Genomic DNA, 22,287 nt, shown 5'->3' with positions numbered 1-22,287 from the left:
CTCACGGGGTGTCGGCTTTGTGAGAGAGATGAGAGTTGCAGTTTGCGTCGATAAATGGTGGTTTGTCTTGGGAAAAGTTATTCGGCTTTTGTCTCAATTTTATATGTTTGTATACGAATTTTATATGTTTGTAAACATATTTGTAATTGTGCTTGATACCCGTGTTGTCCCTGGGGCGCGGCGATGGAGGCCACGTACGCTGCGTGCGTGTACCACCCTAAGCTGGCGTTTACATGCCAACTTTTGTGTTGGCGAATTGGGCAAGTTTCCAACGCTCTATCAACCGTTCAATGACTGGCAGGCGTTTACATGCACTGAGACTGCGAGTGGCCAACTCGATCGACGCCGCGAGCGTATGCGTGGGGCGGTGGATATAGGCATAATATAAATTTGCGAGGTACGGCACGTACAGGCGCAAAGAATCGTCATAGTCACAGAGTAAGGATGCCACGAGGCCGGCTGGATTACCGGAGAGGCGGTGCATTGGGATTTTCCATGCTTCGTGCTGGCCGACCTCTTCCTTATGTGCACGTGCGCGTGTACTGTGCGCGCACGCGTGTACCGTCCAACGTGTTACATCAGCGCGTGTACGTGAGGTATCTGCGCTACACAGATGTGACAGACGCACGCGTGGCAGTTCACAGCATACACGCATGCGTGCACGTACACACGTGCGCCGCCACGTACACGCGTGTGCGCACGTTCAATTCGCTTATGCGGGCATACACGCATACAACAATACATGCAATGCGCGCGTATGTGTGTGTGTTGTGTTTTGTGTGTGTGTGTGCGTCGTTGCGGTCGTGTGCGTGTGGTGGTGCGTGTGGCGTGTGGTGTGCGTGGTGGTGTGCCGTGTGGCGTAGTGGTGTGTTCGTGTGGCGGTGTGCTTGCGTGCGTGCGTGCGTGTGTGTGTGCGTGTGCGGTGTGCGTGTGGTGTGCGTGTGCGTGTGCGTGTGCTGTGTGCGTGTTGCGTTGCTGTGTGCGTGTGCGTGTGCGTGTGCGTAGTGCGGTGCGTCGTGCGTGTGGTGTGCGTGGTTTTGGCGCTGTACGTGCTACGTGTGCGTGTGGCTTCCTATAGCGTGTGCCGTGTGACTGTGTGCGTGTGCTGTGTGCGTCTGTGCGTGCTCGTGGGCGTGCGTGCGTGCGTTGTTGCGCGTGCGTGTGCGTGTGCGTGTGTCGTGTGCGTGTGTGCGTGCGGTGCGTGTGACGTGTGCGCAATTCTGTGCCGTGCTGCGTGTGCGTGTGCGTTGTTGCAGTGTGCGTGTGCGTGTGACGTGTGTGCGTGTTGCGTGTGCGTGTGCGTGTGCGTCGTGCGTGTGCGTGTGCGTGTGCGTGTGCGTGTGGCGTGTACGGGGTTGTGTATGTGGGTGAAGTTCAGTGGTGCAAGGACAATTTTAAAAGCAAAGGGCGAAACAAACTCATTGATTTCCTATATTTGCACACATTATCTCCTGTATATTATGTATTGTGTACTATATACTGAGTACCTGTGAACCCATGGACCCGTGTGCTTTGGGAGAGGAAATAATGGACTGGATGGAACCTTTTTTTATGGATATGTTCCTGCAGTATCTGCCTTGATGCTTCATCCTGGCAATACAGCAGGGCTATTATTTGCCCATGCATTATCTCAGCTCTTGGAGTCATGGAAGAGACCTTTAGACTAATACATAAGAAACGCCTAACATGCGTTTACAACTAGTGCTCGTGGTAGCATTTGCTATACTATTGGTATATTTTCAACGTCCTTCATTTAGTTGTCATTGACTTCTAACTATTTTGATTTACGAGATAATTATATTAGTTTGTCACAGGACATTGCTCATTGAATCAATTGAGGCGAAGCATACCAATAAAAGCTCTATGTGGCAAGGAAGTCGCAGCAGGCTCATACTAATTAACATAAGAACTTAAGAACACAAACACTTAATAAAATAACATAGAAACACCCTTCACGATCATTTACAGGCGTAGTTAGACGTCATGCGAGTGATGGTTTAATATCGGCACTAGGTCAAAATATCAGCTTGAGAAAACTTGTTCACTAACCTCTATCGATAGCCAGGTGGCATTAACAGATCTTACACGTGGCTAGGAGGTTTGGTTTATCACTATGACGAAGTGCACAGAAAGAGAGCGAACTTTGTAATCGGCCTGAATATCATACGTATACACTATATATATACTAGACACTGTTTTAGGTCGGTGCATTACCCGAACCGACTCATTGAGTTAGTCAGCTTCGAATCGAGGTAACCAAAAAGGATAGGTTCCTTTAGAAATGTTTTTCCAACTAGTGTTTCGTACTGGAGCTGCATACGTAATTCTTCAATGTTTGTTATTCGCCACTCACGACTGAGCCTTTGCCAATATGCACAAGCAGGTAAGAAAACTATCAGAAACATCATAAGCCAGAGTATATTGACCCAACGTTTTAGACTTTAGCGTGATTGATCCTATTTCGTTCAACCTTATTTAGTTGTGCAGAACGCCACCAGATTGTGTTTTGCATAATTGACAACAGCCGAATTTGCGTGCATTTTGTTTCATTGCACGTGTTGCATCATCTCCGCAGACATGATAATGTCGCGTCGCCAGATCATATTAGGGATAATCGAAGCTACAGACGCGATGTCCGTGCCTTGCATTTGGAATTCCACATTGTATTGCCAGACGACCCTGTTCTGGATCGCCGCCCACCTTCACGTCGGAAGCTGAAGGGACTGCCTGCCTTCACTCTCATGTCTGCATGGCACCTTCTCTATGTATGGGCGTCACTGTAACCGGAACAAATATTGCAGTTTTTGTAAACTATGAAAAGGCAATGAATACTTTATTAGGGTAAGCCTGCATTCCAACTTTATTTCAAGCTAGTTGCCCTATTTTCTCAACCTTTCATGCCATAAAATTCATCGTTTAACAGATGTAGTGAGGTACACAGTTGCTCGGATTATTAAACATTCAATTCGCATTACACATGAAAAGTGTCTGCACAAATGCGCAATACAGCCAAGATGCCTAACAACATCTGATCTCAATGTCTTCGTCAGATGAGATAACCGTCACGCAGTTAGCGTAAGTGGGCCGTGATGGTTGTGTTCGGCGACAGTAAGGAAAAAGCATTAAGGCAAGGCTTTCAATCGCTTCTGCGGCTGCGTTTAAGTCTACTCTGTGATGGCGAGTGATAGGCCATTTCGTTGCAGAGGCAACTGTTTCGACTCTTACCCGAAACGTTCTTTGCCGTGCATGCTCTGCGATGTAGGCCTCACTTGATCAAATCAAAGATCATGTAACGTATGGCTGACCAATGGTCCGGCACTTTGCTTTTATCTGCTGATTACTTATCTTATGAACTCTGTACTAGCTTCTGTGTGCCGCTTCTTTACATGATCCTACTTTGATATTACTTTAACTTGCAATAATAAACGCATACCTTGACTCGTCTATGCTTCGATTGTATACTCTGCTAAACTTAACCTACGTTTTCAAATTTGACTCTAAGCTCCTATTCAAGCATTGCACACTGAGGACCTTTTCTTTCACTTGCTCGGATCGTATATACGCTCGATAGTCGATCTGAAAGCACCGCCGTCAGATTCAGGTGCCTTTCCCACGTCAGCATTGCCTTTCTGCTGGACCAATCTTTCTATTTCCGGCTTTTCCTGGGCGCCTGGCTCGTCTTGCAAAACATATACGATGTTATATATTTTACGACATTTATCGTACTCGGTTTTATTTCGAAAAACACACACGCGCTGCGGCACGCACACATGCACAAAACACACGTGTATATGATAATTATTTATATATACTATTAGTTATAATTATATATATGCTAGTTTTATTATTTTATATGATAATGTAAGAATCCTTACGGTACAGTCGGTAGACGTAGAGTAGGCAGGTGTAGAGGGGAAGGCATAGAGTAGGTAGCAGTAGGGGGGAGCAGGCGTAGAGTTGGTAGGTGTAGAGGGGTAGACGTAGTGTAGGCAGGTGTAAGGGGCAGGCGTAGATCGTAGGTAAGCATGGGTAGGGTGGGTAGGTGTATCCGGACAGAGATAGGAGTAAGCAGGCGTATGTGGGCAGACATAGAAGTAGTAACGTCATGAAACTAGAGAAACCGAACTTTTGGAACACTTTTGGTTTTCAGAGTATTTCGAATTTTGTAATCGCGGATACGGGATTGCGGACGTGCGTTATGCATCAGGCGAAATTTAATTTTCTCTAACCAATCGATGGAGGCTGGGTTTTTAATAAAACTTACTAACTGTTTCAAGGTTAGGCGATGCAAATCCGTGTCAATGCAATCACATGAATTTCGACATCGTCGGATTGATCTTAAAATAGCCCATAACTGACTATACATTACACGCTTATTATCTTCTGAACTTTAGTTTGTTTGCAACTAATAGGATTCCGCGATTGATGCTAGTTAATATCACAACGTGTTTCATATATCCGAAAGATGAACCAAGAGCGCCTGGAAGGCCTGACATCACGGATCAGGACAAAGATCATATTGACATTACCTGGGAACCGCCCGCTGATGACGGAGGCAGCAGCATCACCGGCTACACTATTGAGCGGAAAGACAAGGACAAAGACAAATGGACGAAACTTAATAAAGAACCCGTTAAGGTAGAACGATCTCGCGATATATACTAGTTGCTTCTTGCTGTTGCAGTAGGGGGGATGTTTACGTCTGGATTTGCTTTGTCGCTTGTTGTCATTGACGTTCGCATTATTAGATAGCAAATCACAAATCGCTAATTATGTAAAAATAAAAACAGCAAGGATAATGATGATGATGACAATCATAATAACACGATACCGCATTTGAGTATTTTCAAGTTAATAATAAATTTTATATATATAAAGCCTTGTGAACATTATATATATATATATATATATATATATATATATATATATATATAATTATAATATTATGTATACATGCATAAATTCTCTCACTGTTTACTCCCGTCTTCTGCAGAAGCTGGAATACACAGATGATACAGTCATTGATGGGCGCGAATACGAGTACCGTGTCTGTGCACTGAATGCGGCTGGAATTAGTCCTCCCAGCCTGGCCTCGAAGTCGGTGGTCGCAAAACCACCCTTCGGTACGTCTCGACCAATTAGTCTCGTATCAATAAATGTTATAGACTCTACACTCCTTGACCCTTTCACGTCAATTTAAATCACAATGAATCATAACTTAACAACTTCGAACGTATCTTGCCTAAAGTTATGCACATGATTGAAATAGAAACTCGTTTATCTATATCATGCTTATTATATATATATATATATATATACTAGTACAACTAGTATGACACCTTTATGACATAAAATGCCAATTTTTCCAACTGTGTTTAGACACGCCGGACAAGCCTGGTGTGCCGGAGATCATGGATTATGACGTCGACTTCGTTGAATTGTCATGGACGGCGCCATCCAATAATGGAGGCTCCCCTATCACCGACTACATTATAGAGGCCAAAACTAAGTTCACAACAATCTGGAGCAAAGTTGCCAAGGTACGTAGGCAAATTGTGCTAATGATATTACTTTGCTATGAGGTGATTACTCAATGTCCATGTTAACGGCAAGAAAATTGAATCAAAATAACGCTTACTTCTAGTTTATGCCCATTGCGTAAATAAATAAGTGAATAAAAAAATAAATATATGCTCAAAAGTAAAGCCCCTGTGAACCACAACGAGTAACTGTAACACCGTACTTATATTAGCAGCATTTCTGTCGCGCAGGTTTCAGGTACCACGATCCAGACGCGAGTCACAGATATAGAGGAGAAAGAGGAGTATGAGTTCCGCATCATCGCTGTCAACAAGGCTGGTCCCGGCGCACCCAGTCAGCCATCCAAGTCCGTCGTGGTCAAGGCAAGAAAACGTGAGTCTTTATTACTAATTGAAATCTTATTTGATAACTAACCGTATATTGTTTCTGTATTTATAAAACTCTGATGTTTATACTCTGTTGAAATGCTACGAAACGAAAATGAAGATGAATTGAATTGATGTAACCCTGTGTTTATTGACAGTGGCGCCAAGAATAGGTAAGGGCATTCTGGAAGACCTGAAGCTAAAGACTGGCCAGACGATTGAATACGACGTGCCAATCAGCGGCGAGCCATTCCCAGACGTTGCTTGGACGTTGAACGGAAAACCACTGAAGCCAAGTGATAGAACGACTATTAAGACATCGGATAAGGCAACCAGACTAGTGACTATCAACTCTCAGAGGTAGGAAGAATTAGCGGCATGCTAGGCATGAATCCCATTTGTGATTTATGTTTGTGATTAGAGCCGGAAAACGCCAGATAAATGTTTCTTGATTCGGGAACAGAGGTCAAGCGGGACGCGGGCAAGCCATGAATTACGATTTTGCAAGTCATATAGCAAAATAGGTAATTTGTGAACTGTGAAATCCCATATCTTCATAAAGGACTCTTTTCGTGCTTCCCCTGTCATATCCAAACGTGGTGCTATCGATAATACTTCCTGTTGTTGTGGTTCCGCAGGGAAGACAGCGGAGTCTACTCGCTCACCGTGAGCAATGCCTCGGGAACAGATACGGCCTCGGCTGACGTGACCGTCGTCGGCAAGCCGGCTGCTCCCCGTGGTCCACTCGAAGCGTCTGACGTCACGGCCGAGAGCATGACCATCAAGTGGAAGAAGCCGGAGGACGACGGTGGCTCCCCCATCACGCACTATACCGTCGAGATCATGGACTCGAGTACGTCACGTAATTCACGTTTAACGCGTCTAGCATACTGGTAACGTTTGCGAAAACATACACGCGTCATTTTAGTGCCAGTAACGCTGATTTCTCTCGCATACAAGCGCCTTGCATATGACAGTGCTGTCTTTGGTGTGTAGGTAAGGGTACCTGGCGCACCGTGGAGGAGACTGCGGAGTTGACGATCCTCGTGTCCAAGTTACAGGCGAAACACAGCTACAAGTTCCGCGTGAAGGCTCACAACAAGATCGGCGTGTCGGAGACTCTCGACATGAAAGATTTTGTTGTCGCCAATAATCCCTACGGTAAAATATTAACCCCTCCTATGTCTGCCGGCGGCTTAGAATTGATAAGCAATTCTTTGACAATGTGTACTGGTCAGTTGTGAATTGCAGTTGCCTGGTTGCACCCATGTCACGTCAGTAATTATAGAGATTTTGGCAAGACAAAGTAGTTCAGAAATAGACTTTATTTGAGATTTGGTAATTGGATAACTCCAATTAAAACCATATTCAAATTCTCGGCTATTGTCCTGTGCGTTTTTTCTAATCTGTGGTGGAGTTAAACAAGATAAAAGTAAGCATACCGCTTAAAAGAGCAGATGTACTGTTAAGAATGGTCGATCTTTATGAGAATCCTGCATGTCTACCTGTAGACGAGCCATCAGCTCCCGGAACGCCAGTCATTGATGACTGGGATGTCAACCATGTCGACATCAGCTGGACGAAACCGAAGAAGGACGGTGGCGCCCCCATCACGGGCTACATTATCGAAATCAAGGATAAGTGCGTGTCAAGTTTGTCTAAATATAGCTACCAGACGTCAACGATATAGTTTTATTCGTTTAATTACGATAAATTCACGTATGATTAAGACATTTTAACGACCTGAATTGAAGAATTTATTTAAATTAAACAGAATTTATTAACACAAATTCGCTTATGCATTGATTGACGTATTTTTACGTAATATTAATATAAGTATATTTCAGTAAATATACAGCAAATACAAGCATGTAGCATTCGGTTGACACAGGAGGATCTCTATAACGCGGTGTAAATAGTAAATGAAATTTTACGATGATGATCTAAAGTCACATCACTCATAAGTCAAGCCACTGATCATTGCGTAATTAGGTTTAGCGTGGACTGGACAAAAACGCTGGAGGTACCCGCCGACCAGCTGAAGGCCAGTGTTACTAATGTCAAGGAAGGACAGGAGTACACCTTCAGGGTGAAAGCCGTCAACAAGGCAGGCCCGGGGGAAGCCAGCGACGCATCAGCCATCGTTATATGCAAGGCGAGGTTTGGTGAGTACCCAGACGAAAATGTACCACTAAAGCGCCTGTAGCAACCGTAACGTTTCTGCCTATGACAACGACTTGACTCCTTATATCCTTTTTTCTGCGCATCCATGGTTCCTCCTTTCCTACTTTTGATCTTGCAATATCTCACTGTGATAGTCGTACTAGCAGTTCATGGTATTATGTCACATTGCTGACGTTTACTCTACACCGTATCGCAAACTAAACCATTTCTGTTCCTCGCCACAGCTATTGTCCATAATACATTTCTTACAAGCTGTGCTCTAGAGCTACTAATCTAGCCTTGTTTCATAATATATCACTTCACCACTCGCTAGTAATTGACCCAATGATCTCTAAGGCACTATTCGTTGCTTGCTTTTACTTTTAGTTGGACCGCGCATTGACAAGTCGGGCCTGCGCGACCAGAAGGTCCGGGCCGGCCAACCGTTCTCCATAAACATCAGGTTCACAGGAGAACCGAGCCCAAAATCTGAGTGGACCATCAACAAGAAATCACTTAGATCGTCCGACAGGTACAGGCAATCTTCCGACCTTTCTATCCGCTCGCTGATAACTGATTAACATGTCAGAAAGTTTAGTATGCTTGTTAATGTAAAAGCGATATTAAACTGTAGAAAGCACGCGCCATATCGGTAAATGTGAATGTATTTCTTATCTGTTAAAAACTCAAATGAGATTGGTTCGTAGATGGATTAATGAATGTAGATTAATTGCAGTGTCAAGCACCCGGTAAGTATCGTGTCTCGATAAATGTTACAGAACAAAGCTTGACAGTTCAGCTACGTCGGCGAAGGTAGAAATAAAGAAGACAGTAAAGGAAGATGCCGGGGCTTACACACTGACTGTGACAAATGATTCTGGCAGGGACTCGTGCACAATCACCATCACAGTTGTTGGTACGTGTATACAGCCGTCTACCGATCGTATTGTGAATGTGTAAATACACGCACGCGCACACGCACGCGCACACGCACACGCTCGCACATACGCACGCGCACTTGCACACACACACACACACACACACACACACACACACACACACACACACACACACACACGGGTAGCACACAGCAGGCACGGCCACGCACACAACACAGCAACACACAACCACACACGCACCGCTCGGAAGGGGAAGGGTGATGTATGTCGCAAGGTGGATCAGACATCGCGCCTGCTCGGCGACACAGGCGGGGGCAGAGGCACACACACACACACACGCGAACACACAACAACCCACCGACACACACACACACACACACCACACAATCTGCACACACACACACCTTCCGCGCAGAATCATGCGAGCTTACGTATGCTGCGCCGACAGCACACTTACGATCGACATTACGTCGCGTTACAGATAAGCCGTCACCGCCGCAGAAGCCGATCGAGGTCGCAAAGGTGACGGCCAAGAGCTGCATGCTGTCGTGGACGGAGCCGCAGGATGACGGCGGTACGGAGATTCTGCACTACATTGTCGAGAAGATGGACGTCAGTCGCAACACGTGGATAGAAGTCGGCATCAGTCACGCCATCACGATCAAGGTAGGCGACCCAGAGAGATTTACCTCGACCGATCAATATACATGCTGCTCGCGGCAATCTCACGTGGGCTGATACAATCTTCATGATTAGAGTTAGACTGACTACGTTGGTCTACGAAAATCAACGACGTTTAGAATCACCTTGCGGGCACGGCAACAGTGACCTTTAGAGCAATCTGCTTCGAAATAAAAAAAACCTAATGCTAAACTAGGATGGGGGTAAGTTAAATGATTTGGGTATTTAAATGAGTTAGATGGATTTAAATTATTACTTGCATCAGAGTTATGAAAGGTATATCATAATCATAGAGACAGCATAGATACTATTTCCTTATAAGGTAGCCACAGATGAATGCGATTGCGTCACTATGGGTAAAGAATTTTGCATGCGTCTCATAGATATTTGTTGTTCTCTAATACAGGTGGAGAACCTGACAGCTAACAAGGAGTACCACTTCAGAGTGAAGGCAGTGAATTCAGAGGGAGAATCCTCTCCTCTGCAGACCGAGAAGCCAACTCTTGCCAAAAACCCATACGGTACGAACAACAGCCATTTATAGCTGCAGCTGTAGGAATAACTTTCTAGTGATCATCATTACTGCTAATAACCAAGTTGAGCTGTTTCAGACAGGTCTATCCATTACTTTGTGTCACCGCAAACCTGGCTGATGCTAGTTTACACATTTTACCTCCGCTCTATACCTAGATGTACCAGACGCCCCTCAGGACGTTAAGGTCGTTGATTGGGACGAGAGCAGTGTCAATATTAAGTGGAGACAGCCGAAGGACGACAACGGAGCTGCCATCGAAAGCTACATCGTCGAGAAGAAAGATCGATACAGGTGTCTATACTCGCATATCCCTTTTATCCTAGTGATCGACTATCGATTAACATGTTATTGCCCGCAACTACTAACAGATTAACTCTTTCACACGTGCACGCATGCACGCACGCGCGCACACAAACATGTCCGCACGCACAAATATACGCATGTGTGCACGCACGCAAGCACGCAAGCACGCAACGACACAAACACATTACTAACGTTTACTACATTACGGCCGTCGTTTTTTCTTCTACAGTACAACTTGGTCCCGGGTAACCGATGTTGGAGCGGAGACCATGAAATTCACGGTGCGGTCACTGACGCTCGGCACCGAGTACGAATTCAGGGTGACCGCGGTCAACAAGGCAGGACCTGGTTCACCCAGTGAAGCAACAAAGGCGGTCACTATCAAGCCTACAAACGGTCCGTATTTTCTCAAAATTTACATCATTGTAGGGTGACGTGTATTGCACACAGGCCGATATGTTTCCAGTATTGTTCACTGATTTTGTAAAATTTCATAAAGTGGGGTATTTGCTAATATTTATAAGATTCTTGTTAATATTACCAAGCCTAAGCTCATTTTTCTTCTCCCCACTCACGCAGTTGCACCAAAGATTGAGTCAGGAAGTCTGCGTGACGTTATCGTTAGAGTTGGGCAGATCTTCACGCTACACGCAGCATTCACGGGAGAGCCTGCCCCCGGGGTTACATGGACAGCGAATGGCGACAAGGTACGAATCACGCTATCATATTTTATACACTTCACAATAACGGAAGGGATCTATGGATATGGCGCCTAATACACGCTACATTTTGGTTCGGGTTTATAAGAGGTATATCATCGCCTGGGGCCCGCTGTCAGAAAGAAAATTAGTCCTGACATTAGTCTTAGCATTAAGTTGTTCTCGTTGACCGTTGATAAAGTTCCGAGTTTCTTTTACGCAGTGTATGGAGGTCCGGTCTACGAGAAAAAGTCAATGTTAAGACTAATGTTAAGACCAAGTTTGTTTCTGACAACGGGTCCTTCGCCATTACGTCATCACTTCGATTCGTGCCATGAAATAACATTTTTGCGCTTCTTGCAACGCCATATATTCGTTAACCCGTTTACAGCATGTGTCGGTATTAACGACATCCTTTATTGCAGGTCGGCGAAACTGCCGACATGGAGATCCACACCACGGACAGCACGTCTGATTTAGAGAACAAGAAAGCCAAGCGTGCAGACACCGGCTCCTACACCGTCACCGTGAAGAACGCGGCCGGCAGCGTGTCGGCGTCTGCCACCGTCACCGTCACCGACAAACCGTCCCCACCAGAGGCGCCACTAGACGTGTCAGACGTCACCAGCGACAGCGTGACGCTGGCATGGAAGGCGCCGAAGGACGATGGCGGATCTCCTCTAGTGTGAGTATGCGTTATGACCCGGGGCAGGACCTAGGGTGACGTAGAAGTCGCAAAGGTCACAAAACGTGTGATGCAATAATAATAATAATAATTATTATTATAATAATAATACTAACAATAATAACGATTATAATATAAAAGGTATAAAGGAATATATCGTTTAAAATAAAGACATTACGCAAAACGATCATGTATATTACTCGAAATAATCCATTTGTATAAAGATGCATGACAAAATTCTATTACGAGCGCGATCTTGATTTCTCGCGATGTTTAAAACTCTTTCAAAAGTTTCGTTGTTATTCGACAAGAATTTTGAATTATTTGGCAAACACATTAATGTTTTACCTTATTAAATACACCGGACAACAGTTCACATAAATGTGGTTACATATTGAAAATACGGAGTGTGGATGTGTTCGCATCTACGCACTGTATACTGACTAACGTGAGATTTCGGCGCGCATGCAGGGCCTACACTGTGGAGAAGCGCGTCACTGGCAAGGACTGGTCAAACGTGAGCAGCTTCGTGCAGGGCACTACGTTCACCGTGCCCAAGCTAAAGCAGGGCACCGAGTACGAGTTCCGCGTGATGGCCGAGAACAAGGACGGACTGTCCAAGCCGCTAGTCTCACAGCCGGTTGTCGCCAAGAACCCATACGGTAGGCACCACATGTACATTTCAGTAATTAATTCATTTATTTATTTATTCGTGTTTACTATTTTCTATTTATTTATTTATTTATTATCATTGATTAATTAATTATTTTATTTAATTGATCTATTTATTTGATTAATTTATTGGTTTATTTATTTATCCTTACGAAAACATATCGCCAACTCCTAGAAGAATGTAAATCTTCCAATTCAAGAAATGCTAGCAGTGGCAGAGTATTATGTAATGTTATATTTACTTATAAATATAATTATATATATATATAATATATTTATTATATGTTTACTGAATAAATCTGTACCCACCAAACATTACGTGATTAGTGTTAACTAATACGGTTGTTACGACCGCGCGTCTTTACACAGATGAGCCCCTATCACCCGGAAAACCCGACATAGTAAGCCACGACGACCATCACGTCGAGATCACGTGGACAGCTCCGGACAACGATGGCGGCAGTCCGATTACTGGCTACGAGGTGGAGAGGAAGGAAGCGAGCAGCACTAAGTGGATCAAGGTCAACAAGACGCCGGTTAAGGTACGGGGATGAATCTAGAACAGAAATCTGCATGTGTAGGTGGTCCTGTAGTCTTGATCATGGTGGTAAATAACGGAGAACCTTGGTTGGTTTGTCTTGATGGTATATTATATATATATATATATATATAGATATATATTATAGATTTTGGCCATATATCTATAATGTCTATATTTTATGTGTATGTATGTATATTATATATATATATATATGCGTGCGTGCGTACGTGTGTGCGTATGTGTCCATATATCTAAAGAACTGTGTTTCCACCTACAGGATCTCAAGTACAACGACGAGAAAGTGACAATAGGGCTGGAGTATCAGTACCGCGTAGTAGCTGTCAATGCTGCAGGACTCAGTCCTCCCAGCCACCCATCCAAGTCCGTAGTTGCCAAGCCTCCATTTAGTGAGTGTTTTACTTAAGATACTATGCCATTGCGGTCTCTCTCTCTCTCCCTCTTTATTTTTCTCCCAATTTCCCTTTTTCACTGGGTCTTTTTCTCTTTCTGTGGCCGGATGAGTATATATATATATATATTACTACAATATCTACGTAAAGGTTATATCAAGTTTCCGATCATTAATTATTACATGAATGATGTATTTCTTTCAGCACCACCACACAAGCCTGGTCCTCCAAAGATTGAAGATTTCGATCAAGACTTTGTCGAGTTGAGCTGGACCGTTCCAGTTAACGACGGTGGCGCCCCGATCACCGACTACATCATCGAGAAGAAGGACAAAATCGTCATCCATTGGAGCAAGTCTGCCCGCGTATCAGCAGACGAGCTACGCGTACGTTTATATGCAAACCTGATACCGTATCCAAAAAAACTAACAAAATTCTAAAGGTTAATTCCTGCATTTAACCTATCAGTGTCATTCCAATTGTTGTGCAACCGTGCTGCTCTAGTTGTAACGCGTCTCACTCGCAGTTGGTGCGATATTATAGCCGTTACCAGAGGTATGCTATCTGTCGCAGGTGAAGCTTACTGATGTTCAGGAAGGCACGACGTACGAGTTCAGAGTGACTGCAGTTAACAAGGCCGGTCCCGGCGAGCCCAGTGACTCGTCCAAACCCATCCTCATTAAACCCAAGTTCTGTAAGTCTATGTTGGTACCCAAATCCGCAGCCACACACGTGCACACACACGCACACGCACACACACACACACACACACACACACACACACACACACACACACACCAAGAGCGACAGAACTATAAAACGCAAATTATCTAGTTATCACGAGGTCAAGCATAACATAAATCTGACGTACACACCTTGTAGTGTATTCGAGTATCAAATCGTAAATATCCAACGCATTTTTTAACCGGTGACGCTTTAAAGAAGCGAATGAACCCTGACATGACTTTGTTGCCAATTTCCTTTCATTTCTGGCTACCCGCAGCTGTGCCAAAGATCAACAAAATTGGCATGGAAGACAAGAAGATTAAGGTCGGACAGGCTATTGACTACGAGGTGCTTATCAGTGGCGAGCCCACGCCGGAGGTGACCTGGACTATCAATGGCAACAAGGTAGTCAAATCGCTGGCAACGCAGATCAAGAGCACGGACACTACGGCAAAGTTGCTGACACCGAAAGCAGAGAGGAGTGATGGTGGGCAGTACACGTTGACATTGAAGAACCAGGCAGGAACTGACTCTTGCACTGTGACCGTAACTGTCGTTGGTAAGCAACACGCACACGCACGAGCATTCAAGTGTCCGGTCTCCCGCACGTAATTGGAATGACTAGGCACTGAAACTAATCATTTGCGTATGTTTGTGAAGCCGTATATTTATCGTACATAAATTAGTGTTGAACACATAAACGAAATCTCATGAGAAAATAACTCCAATAAACTAAAACCGAGTGCTTACATAAGGCGATTGGAAAAGAACTCTAACGTGACTCTTGCATGTAACCACTGCCTTGCGCTACACTCTACAGATAAGCCAGCCCAGCCGAAGGGACCACTGGAAGTGTTTGACGTTGCCGAGGAGACGTGCACCATCAGGTGGCGCACCCCGAGCGACGACGGTGGCTCCCCCATTATGCACTACAGCATTGAAAAGATGGACGTGGCAAGAAACGTGTGGCAGCCGGTAGAGGACACGATGGAACTGAGCATCGGCGTGACGGGCCTGCAGGCCAAGCACGAATACCACTTCAGAGTGAAAGCAGTCAACAAGATCGGCGAGTCGGACGCGCTGCAGACACCCAAACCCGTCCTCGCGAAAAACCCGTTCGGTGAGTTAATTGTTATTGCCAATAATAATAATAATAATAATAATAATAATAATTTAAAAAAATATAAAAAATATTAAAAATAAAAAAATAAAAATAATGTCAGGACTTATTAATTAGGCGACCTAACGGAGTTTGACGCCATTTATTCCTAAGTTGCAGTATTGGGCAATACCAAACTATCTCCACTACACTAGAGCTATGAATCTGAATTTTTCGAAAGCGAATAGTATTTGCGGGAACGCGTATTACGGCAGCTCTTAAATCGCGCCCGATCTCTCTCTCGTCTAACAGATCCTCCCGGAGCTCCCGGCCAACCGCAGGTGCTTGACTGGGACACCGACCACGTCGACATTAGCTGGACGCCACCGCAGAGAGACGGCGGCGCTCCGATCACTGGCTACATCGTACGAAAGAAGGACAAGTACTCATTCGACTTCAGCAAGGTGTTCGAGGTGCCTGGAGATCAGCTGAAGGCCACCATGCCGAGCCTGTCCGAGAACAAAGAGTATCTGTTCCAGGTTGTGGCCGTCAACAAGGCGGGACCCGGCGAACCGAGCGAGCCCTCGAAGCCAGTCATCACTAAACCCAGATACAGTGAGTTGACGCGAAATTCGACACGGTCTTTGTTTATCAGTGTATTGAAAAAAGATTCAATAGAGAACACAGTTATTGTCGTTGTCATTGGGACATTTTCATTGCAAGAATTTATACGACGTAGTGAAAAAACAAAAATGTGACGATTACAGCACAGATTGGTTGTGGATATTTGAAATTGTAGGTAATATCTTATGATAGTCAGATGCCATATATCGCATCTTAATAATTTGTTTATTTTCACTTTTAGCTAATCAACTTATGTCTCTTTTCTGTGTTCTTCCGTAGTCGGATTACTTACCATTGTAAACATGAACTCTAACTGCTCTCAATAATTACGTTAGATTCCAATTGAGATCATCATCGTTATCGTATTTGATCTCATCTCACTCAATATTCAATCCCGTAGTTTCGCCGGCGATAGACAAGCTTGGACTGCGTGACATGCGCGTGAGGGTTGGCCAGCCCATCAACATCAACGTGCGCTTCAACGGCGAGCCGGCACCCGAGGCCACGTGGAGCATAAATGGCAAGACGGTGACGCTATCTGACCGCACATCTATCGACAACTCGGACCAGACAACGACGAAGCTGGAGACTCGCAAGAGCGTGAGAGCAGACAGCGGCAAATACGTGCTGACGATCAAGAACTCGTCCGGTAGCGACAGCGCCGGTCTCACCGTCACCGTCGTTGGTAAGATTGCAGCTTGATTACCGTGCGTGCCACTCATTTATATCCTACACAAACTCATTCGGAAATCCATCAACAAAGTCAATTAGCTGATTCGTGAGCCATTTTGTCCGCTGTTATATGAAGATAAATTTGTACACCACGATATACTAATAGCCGGAACTGTATTTGTTGTGTAATTTTAATAATTAAGAATGAGAAAGTGTGGGTATAGGTGATCACGTTTATTTAATCCTAATAACAACTGGCATTGTATTTGTATTTTTTATTTCAATAATATAGAGTTTGAGAAAAATAGGCGTATGCGTGATAATGTAATTGTAGTGTAAATTCAATCATTTCGATTTTGAGTAAAATTGCGGAGTATACGTTTGGGGTACCCTAACCCTAATGATTCTTCTTGTTCCCAGACATACCCTCGCCACCAGAAGGTCCGCTAAACGTGTCTAACGTCACCAACGAGAGCTGCGTTCTCACGTGGAAGAGGTCGCTAGATGACGGAGGAGCAGAGATCATACACTACAACGTGTCACGCATGGACACCAGACGCGCCACGTGGGTCGAGGTTGGTCACACGGCCGACCTGACGATGCCCGTGCCCAAGCTCGAGGCGAACAAACAGTACATGTTCAAAGTTCGAGCTGTCAACTCTGAGGGCGAGTCGGAGCCACTGGTCACCGAGAAGCCGACACTTGCCAAGAACCCGTACGGTATGACAGAGCAATGTAGTTCAGACTCGGCCATATTGGACCATTTTAATTATCTGAGAACCGGGAAATACCAGAAAATTTTTTGAATCGATAATAGACGTCGACCGGGGCGCGGGAAAGCTGCAATTCATATTAGGCAGGCACTGGGAAATGGCATATTTTTTATCTTAGAGACTATGAGTGAAACCCTTTTCATGCTTATAGCTGTATAATTCATATTATACGTTATTATAATTAGCATTGTAGCGCATCGCTCGCAATGCTCTGCTATTATATGTGTAGATCCGCCAAGCGCACCTGGTGCTCCTGTACCAGAAGACTGGGACTCCGACCACGTGGATCTCGCGTGGAAGCGACCAGAGTCAGACGGTGGCGCCCCCATCGAGCATTACATCATCGAGAAGAAGGAGAAGTTCAGCCCCAACTGGGCGGTAGCCGTGGAAACGTTCGAAGACAAGTTGTCAGTGACCGTGAGAAACCTGAGACAGGGAACAGACTACGAGTTCCGCGTGAAGGCCGTGAACAAGGCCGGCACTGGCGAACCTAGTCAACCGTCAAAGACCGTGACTGCCAAGCCGAGATTCAGTGAGTGTCGGCGGTTGACGTAATGAGTGAATGACTAGCTAGCATTTAGTACAATGAAGAACACACCCACGCACTCGCTCATTCGCTCACTCACTCATTTACTCGCGCACGTACGCGCATATATATGAAAATAAATTTAAATAAAAAGTACATTAAAATATTTAAACACATTGAAGCCTTAATAATTCTACTGTAATCATAAAATTCCTCTCTACGCAGTCGAACCAAAGATCAACAGCATGGGACTGAGAGACCTTAAGATAAAGGTCGGGCAGAAGTACTCGCTCGAGGCACCTTACGTCGGCGAGCCGACTCCTGACGTCAAGTGGACGATCAACGGCACGGTGGTGTCGACCGTCGGCCGTCACTCCGTCAGCACAACGTCGGAGTCGACAGTGTTCAACAACAATAACGCCGAGCGACGGGACAGCGGCATGCATACACTGACGATCAGCAACGAGAAGGGTCACGACACGGCCTCTTGCACCGTCTCCGTCACTGGTGAGTGCGTGCTGTCAGTTTATCGACTGTTAACGTGCGCTGTGGGCATAAAACGGTGGCTATAGAAACGTCGTTTAATTCTGAATGTCGTCACCTTGCTGTTACGCTGTGCTTGTGGTTGTGGTTGCGTTATGGTTGTGGTTGTAGTCGTGTTCGCGGTTGTGTTGTGGTTGTGGTAGTAGATGTGGTCGTAGTAGTTGTCGTTGTCGTGGTCGTGGTAATGGTTGTGGTCATTGTAGTTGTTGTGGTTGTGGTAATGACAGTAGTTGTGGTTGTGTTCGTGGTAGTAGTTGTGTGGTGGTTGTGATAGTGCTTATGTTGTGGTTGTGGTTACGGTAGGGATTTTGGTTGTGGTTGTTGCTGTGGTCGTAGTAGTGGTCGTGGTTGTGGCTATGGTTATCGGTATTGGTTGCTGTTGTGTTTGTGCATGGTTGTGTTATAGGGTTTCGGTTGTGGTTGTGGTTTTGGTTGTGGTTGTGGTTGTGGTTGTGGTTGTGGTTGTAGTAGTGGTTGTGGTAGTGGCTGTGGTTGTGGTTGTGGTTACGGTAGGAATTAGGTTGTAGTTGTTGCTGTGGTTGGGGTTGTGGTTGTGTTCGAGTTGGTTCTGGCTACCGGTTGATTCTGCAATAACGATTGACGGTTTCAATATAATTCGTAGTAACAATAGCATGTGGAGATATTATTGTCTTCCTGAGGACAATATCGCTTCTTCTAACAAGCTTGTGGTATTTTGTCTGTAGACGTTCCTGGTGCACCGACTGGCCCCATGAAGGTGTCGAATATAACCAAGGAGAGCTGCATCGTGAAGTGGGACGCTCCGGATGATGATGGCGGAGCAGAGATCGTGTACGTGTTCCTTTAAATTACTTGCAGGAAACAACTCATTTTACAACGTTGCAAAATTATTAAGTTAATAAACATTTACATTATTACATTCGTAATTAAACGTGATCAAGTTTTATTATTGATATGCGGTGCACAAAGCCTCAGCGATAGTACCCTGGAAAGTTATTCTATTCGTCACTCTGTGGGAGAGCATAAGTATCTTGCAAATACGCAGATGCCTACGCGCATAAATACACATTATACGTCGCATAAATGTAACCATGTAATACGCTGGCGAACATGGCATAGTTACAATGTATAACTAACAAATAAGTCACGTGTAACAGCCACTAATAAACCCGACTGATTCTTTCTCTAGCTCCTATACATTGGAGAAGAAATACGTCGACAAGGATCATTGGTCTGTCATCAACAACTTTGTGCAGGCGACCAACTTTACTGTGACGAAGCTTACCGAAGGAAAAGAATATCTGTTCCGCGTGTCTGCAGAGAATCAGAACGGACTCTCCAAACCCTTGACGCTGGACAAGGCCATTCTTGCCAAGAACCCTTACAGTGAGTCATCATACCCACCCGTAGATGTACAAATATATATATATGTGGTACTCACTATTTTTTAAAGGCAAAATAATACAAGTGCGTGCGAAAATTTGTTCATTATCTTTACACAACCGAGTAGTTTAACAATTTACAAAAGGAGCTCATTTGTCATCCAGCCATATACCCGTGAATATAAAATAATAAAAGGATTAGTCTAATGTAAACTTGTGAATATATATGTATATATTTATATATATGTATATATATATATATATATCACCTAAAAGCGGTTTGAAACATACGGCATTTAGCTGGAGTCAGGTGGCATAAAAGAAATATAATTGTATGTAATCATGTAAGGAATATAATACAAGGATTGTAGCTATGGAGTATTATAGTTTGAAAGACGTCGCCACAAATCAACGTCGGTTGTTTGCAGACGAGCCGAGGGCCCCTGGTCGCCCCGACGTCACCGAACAAGACAGAGACCACATCAGCATCAAATGGACGGTGCCAGAGAGCGACGGGGGAAGCCCGATCACTGGCTACGATGTGGAGAGGAAGGGAAGAGGCAGCAAGCTCTGGGCGAAGCTCAATGACAGCCTCGTTAGGGTGCGTCACTGTCTGTGCATGGCTGTATTCCCGGCCGCGCTACACGGCTCTATTTTTTCTATTTTTTTCTCTCTTTTGGACTTATTCCATGGATTTCAAAACAAAATTTTCTGTATAAGCCTATAAGATTAGTTTACGGCCATGCTCGGTGCACAGTTCTACAAGCGCCCTCTAGTGACACTTCCCCGTCGATTTCCGCTTTCAGGAATTGACATTCGCAGACGACACGGTGATTGACGGGCATGAGTATGAGTACCGCGTGTATGCAGTCAACGCGGCCGGACCGAGTCCTGCTAGCCATCCATCCAAGTCCGTTACAGCTAAACCACCGTACGGTAAGCGAGCACTGTCTCTATTTCACACGGAAAAAGTTGCCCACATACTTTGCTTGGAATCAACACTTTGCTTGACTCTCATTACTCAGACGGTACCGCCATGGTAGACATCCCCCTATAGTGAAAGCCCTCCCCCATACACAGCGCATGGGCTTGTGCGTGTCTAGCATTACCACGGTATATGCGATATATACGGATAACGGTTCACGCTACGAGTTATTATTTCATTTGTTAACAACGAAGAAGAACGGCAATAGTTTTTTTTGTCAAATAGGTGTTTAGTTTCAATAATTGCGGTCAGTTAACCGACGTGTTGACTATGTGCAGAACCGCCAGGTAGGCCTGGCAGGCCGACGGTTAACGACTTTGACGAAGATCGCGTGGATCTAAGCTGGACAGCTCCCGAGACCGACGGTGGCTCCCCCGTTACTGACTACGTCATCGAGAAGAAGGACAAGTTCTCCTCAAGGTTTGTTATCTGTCGCGCACGTTGAGCGGATTGTTTACACTGCTGCTGTAATTAATAAGAATCCTTGTCTTGGTAGTCAATAAGTGAGTTGGTAGTGAGAGATATTAATTTACTACTGTTCCCATCTAGATGGACAAAGTCGACTACGGTGCCTGCCTCGCAGCTGAAAGCAACGCTAACTGATGTAGAGGTAATGCAAGAGTACCAGTTCCAGATCATCGCGGCCAACAAGGCAGGGCCCGGTGAAGCCAGTCTCCCCTCGGAAACAGTTCTCATCAAGCCAAAGCATGGTAAGCATTGCCCGCTCACGCCATTATATTATTACACCATACTATTTAGGTATGTCCCAGTATTCATGGGTACCTGTACGGTAATGGTTGCAGCTGTACCGAATTAGTACCGTGACGATTTTTTATCACATTATATGTGTTTTTTTACGAAAAATTCACGCCGCGCGTGTAAACGCTCTGTGTTTACAGTCCAACCAAAGATCACCAAAGTTGCTATGGAGGATCTTAAGCTGAAGGTTGGTCAGACGATCGAGTATGACATCCCGTTCGCCGGCGAACCGCCGCCAGAGGCCGTCTGGTCGCTGGAAGGAAACACGTTCTATGCCGGCAACCGAGTCGTCATCAAGACAAAGGATGTCGGCAGCCATATCGTCATCAAAGACTGCCAACGTTCCGACGCTGGCGCCTACAAGTTGACGATCAAGAACGACAGCGGCACCGACTCTTGCACGGCGACAGTCACTGTCGTGTGTAAGTGCGATGTTTAGTTTGTGACTGTTATTGTCAAATTGTAACGGCGCGTACACTTAAGCTCACATTGGCAGTGCTCCATTCGTTACAGAGTTACCATTTTGGAATTGTTACATTGAGGTGAAGAGGAGAGAGTGCGAAAGAAAAAGAGAGAGATGTGAGTGGGAGATAGGTGGTATGAAATACAGACAGAGAGAAGGCGAGAGAGTGTGTATGTGAGCGCGCGCGCGTGTGTGTGTGTGTGTGTGTGTGTGTGTGTGTGTGTGTGTGTGTGTGTGTGCGTGCGTGTGTGTGTGTGCGTGCG

At 45.1% G+C, this 22,287-nt stretch overlaps 1 protein-coding gene across 1 annotated transcript in view; it reads left to right on the top strand.

The window, feature by feature from the left end:
* The window catches only part of LOC106813160 (titin-like), a 180,648-nt gene that overhangs the window by 57,089 nt on the left and 101,272 nt on the right, over window positions 1-22,287 (top strand). Inside the window, exons 78-113 of the mRNA XM_014817590.1 lie at window positions 4,466-4,638; window positions 4,994-5,123; window positions 5,380-5,540; window positions 5,772-5,913; window positions 6,065-6,266; window positions 6,545-6,759; window positions 6,903-7,067; window positions 7,418-7,547; window positions 7,899-8,071; window positions 8,457-8,601; window positions 8,849-8,985; window positions 9,450-9,634; window positions 10,056-10,170; window positions 10,340-10,475; window positions 10,717-10,883; window positions 11,067-11,194; window positions 11,611-11,870; window positions 12,342-12,532; window positions 12,912-13,084; window positions 13,361-13,490; window positions 13,698-13,879; window positions 14,067-14,187; window positions 14,497-14,778; window positions 15,040-15,339; window positions 15,631-15,933; window positions 16,343-16,627; window positions 17,035-17,334; window positions 17,617-17,919; window positions 18,139-18,420; window positions 19,161-19,266; window positions 19,625-19,821; window positions 20,246-20,418; window positions 20,624-20,753; window positions 21,081-21,222; window positions 21,352-21,512; window positions 21,702-21,983. Coding sequence (XP_014673076.1) covers window positions 4,466-4,638; window positions 4,994-5,123; window positions 5,380-5,540; window positions 5,772-5,913; window positions 6,065-6,266; window positions 6,545-6,759; window positions 6,903-7,067; window positions 7,418-7,547; window positions 7,899-8,071; window positions 8,457-8,601; window positions 8,849-8,985; window positions 9,450-9,634; window positions 10,056-10,170; window positions 10,340-10,475; window positions 10,717-10,883; window positions 11,067-11,194; window positions 11,611-11,870; window positions 12,342-12,532; window positions 12,912-13,084; window positions 13,361-13,490; window positions 13,698-13,879; window positions 14,067-14,187; window positions 14,497-14,778; window positions 15,040-15,339; window positions 15,631-15,933; window positions 16,343-16,627; window positions 17,035-17,334; window positions 17,617-17,919; window positions 18,139-18,420; window positions 19,161-19,266; window positions 19,625-19,821; window positions 20,246-20,418; window positions 20,624-20,753; window positions 21,081-21,222; window positions 21,352-21,512; window positions 21,702-21,983 — 6,807 coding nt within the window. The remainder of the gene's footprint in view (window positions 1-4,465; window positions 4,639-4,993; window positions 5,124-5,379; window positions 5,541-5,771; window positions 5,914-6,064; window positions 6,267-6,544; window positions 6,760-6,902; window positions 7,068-7,417; window positions 7,548-7,898; window positions 8,072-8,456; window positions 8,602-8,848; window positions 8,986-9,449; window positions 9,635-10,055; window positions 10,171-10,339; window positions 10,476-10,716; window positions 10,884-11,066; window positions 11,195-11,610; window positions 11,871-12,341; window positions 12,533-12,911; window positions 13,085-13,360; window positions 13,491-13,697; window positions 13,880-14,066; window positions 14,188-14,496; window positions 14,779-15,039; window positions 15,340-15,630; window positions 15,934-16,342; window positions 16,628-17,034; window positions 17,335-17,616; window positions 17,920-18,138; window positions 18,421-19,160; window positions 19,267-19,624; window positions 19,822-20,245; window positions 20,419-20,623; window positions 20,754-21,080; window positions 21,223-21,351; window positions 21,513-21,701; window positions 21,984-22,287) is intronic.

Source organism: Priapulus caudatus, unplaced genomic scaffold, assembly GCF_000485595.1.
Source record: "Priapulus caudatus unplaced genomic scaffold, Priapulus_caudatus-5.0.1 Scaffold0, whole genome shotgun sequence".
NCBI classification, from domain to species: Eukaryota; Metazoa; Priapulida; class Priapulimorpha; order Priapulimorphida; family Priapulidae; genus Priapulus; species Priapulus caudatus.
This window is presented reverse-complemented; position numbering and strand designations above follow the sequence as displayed.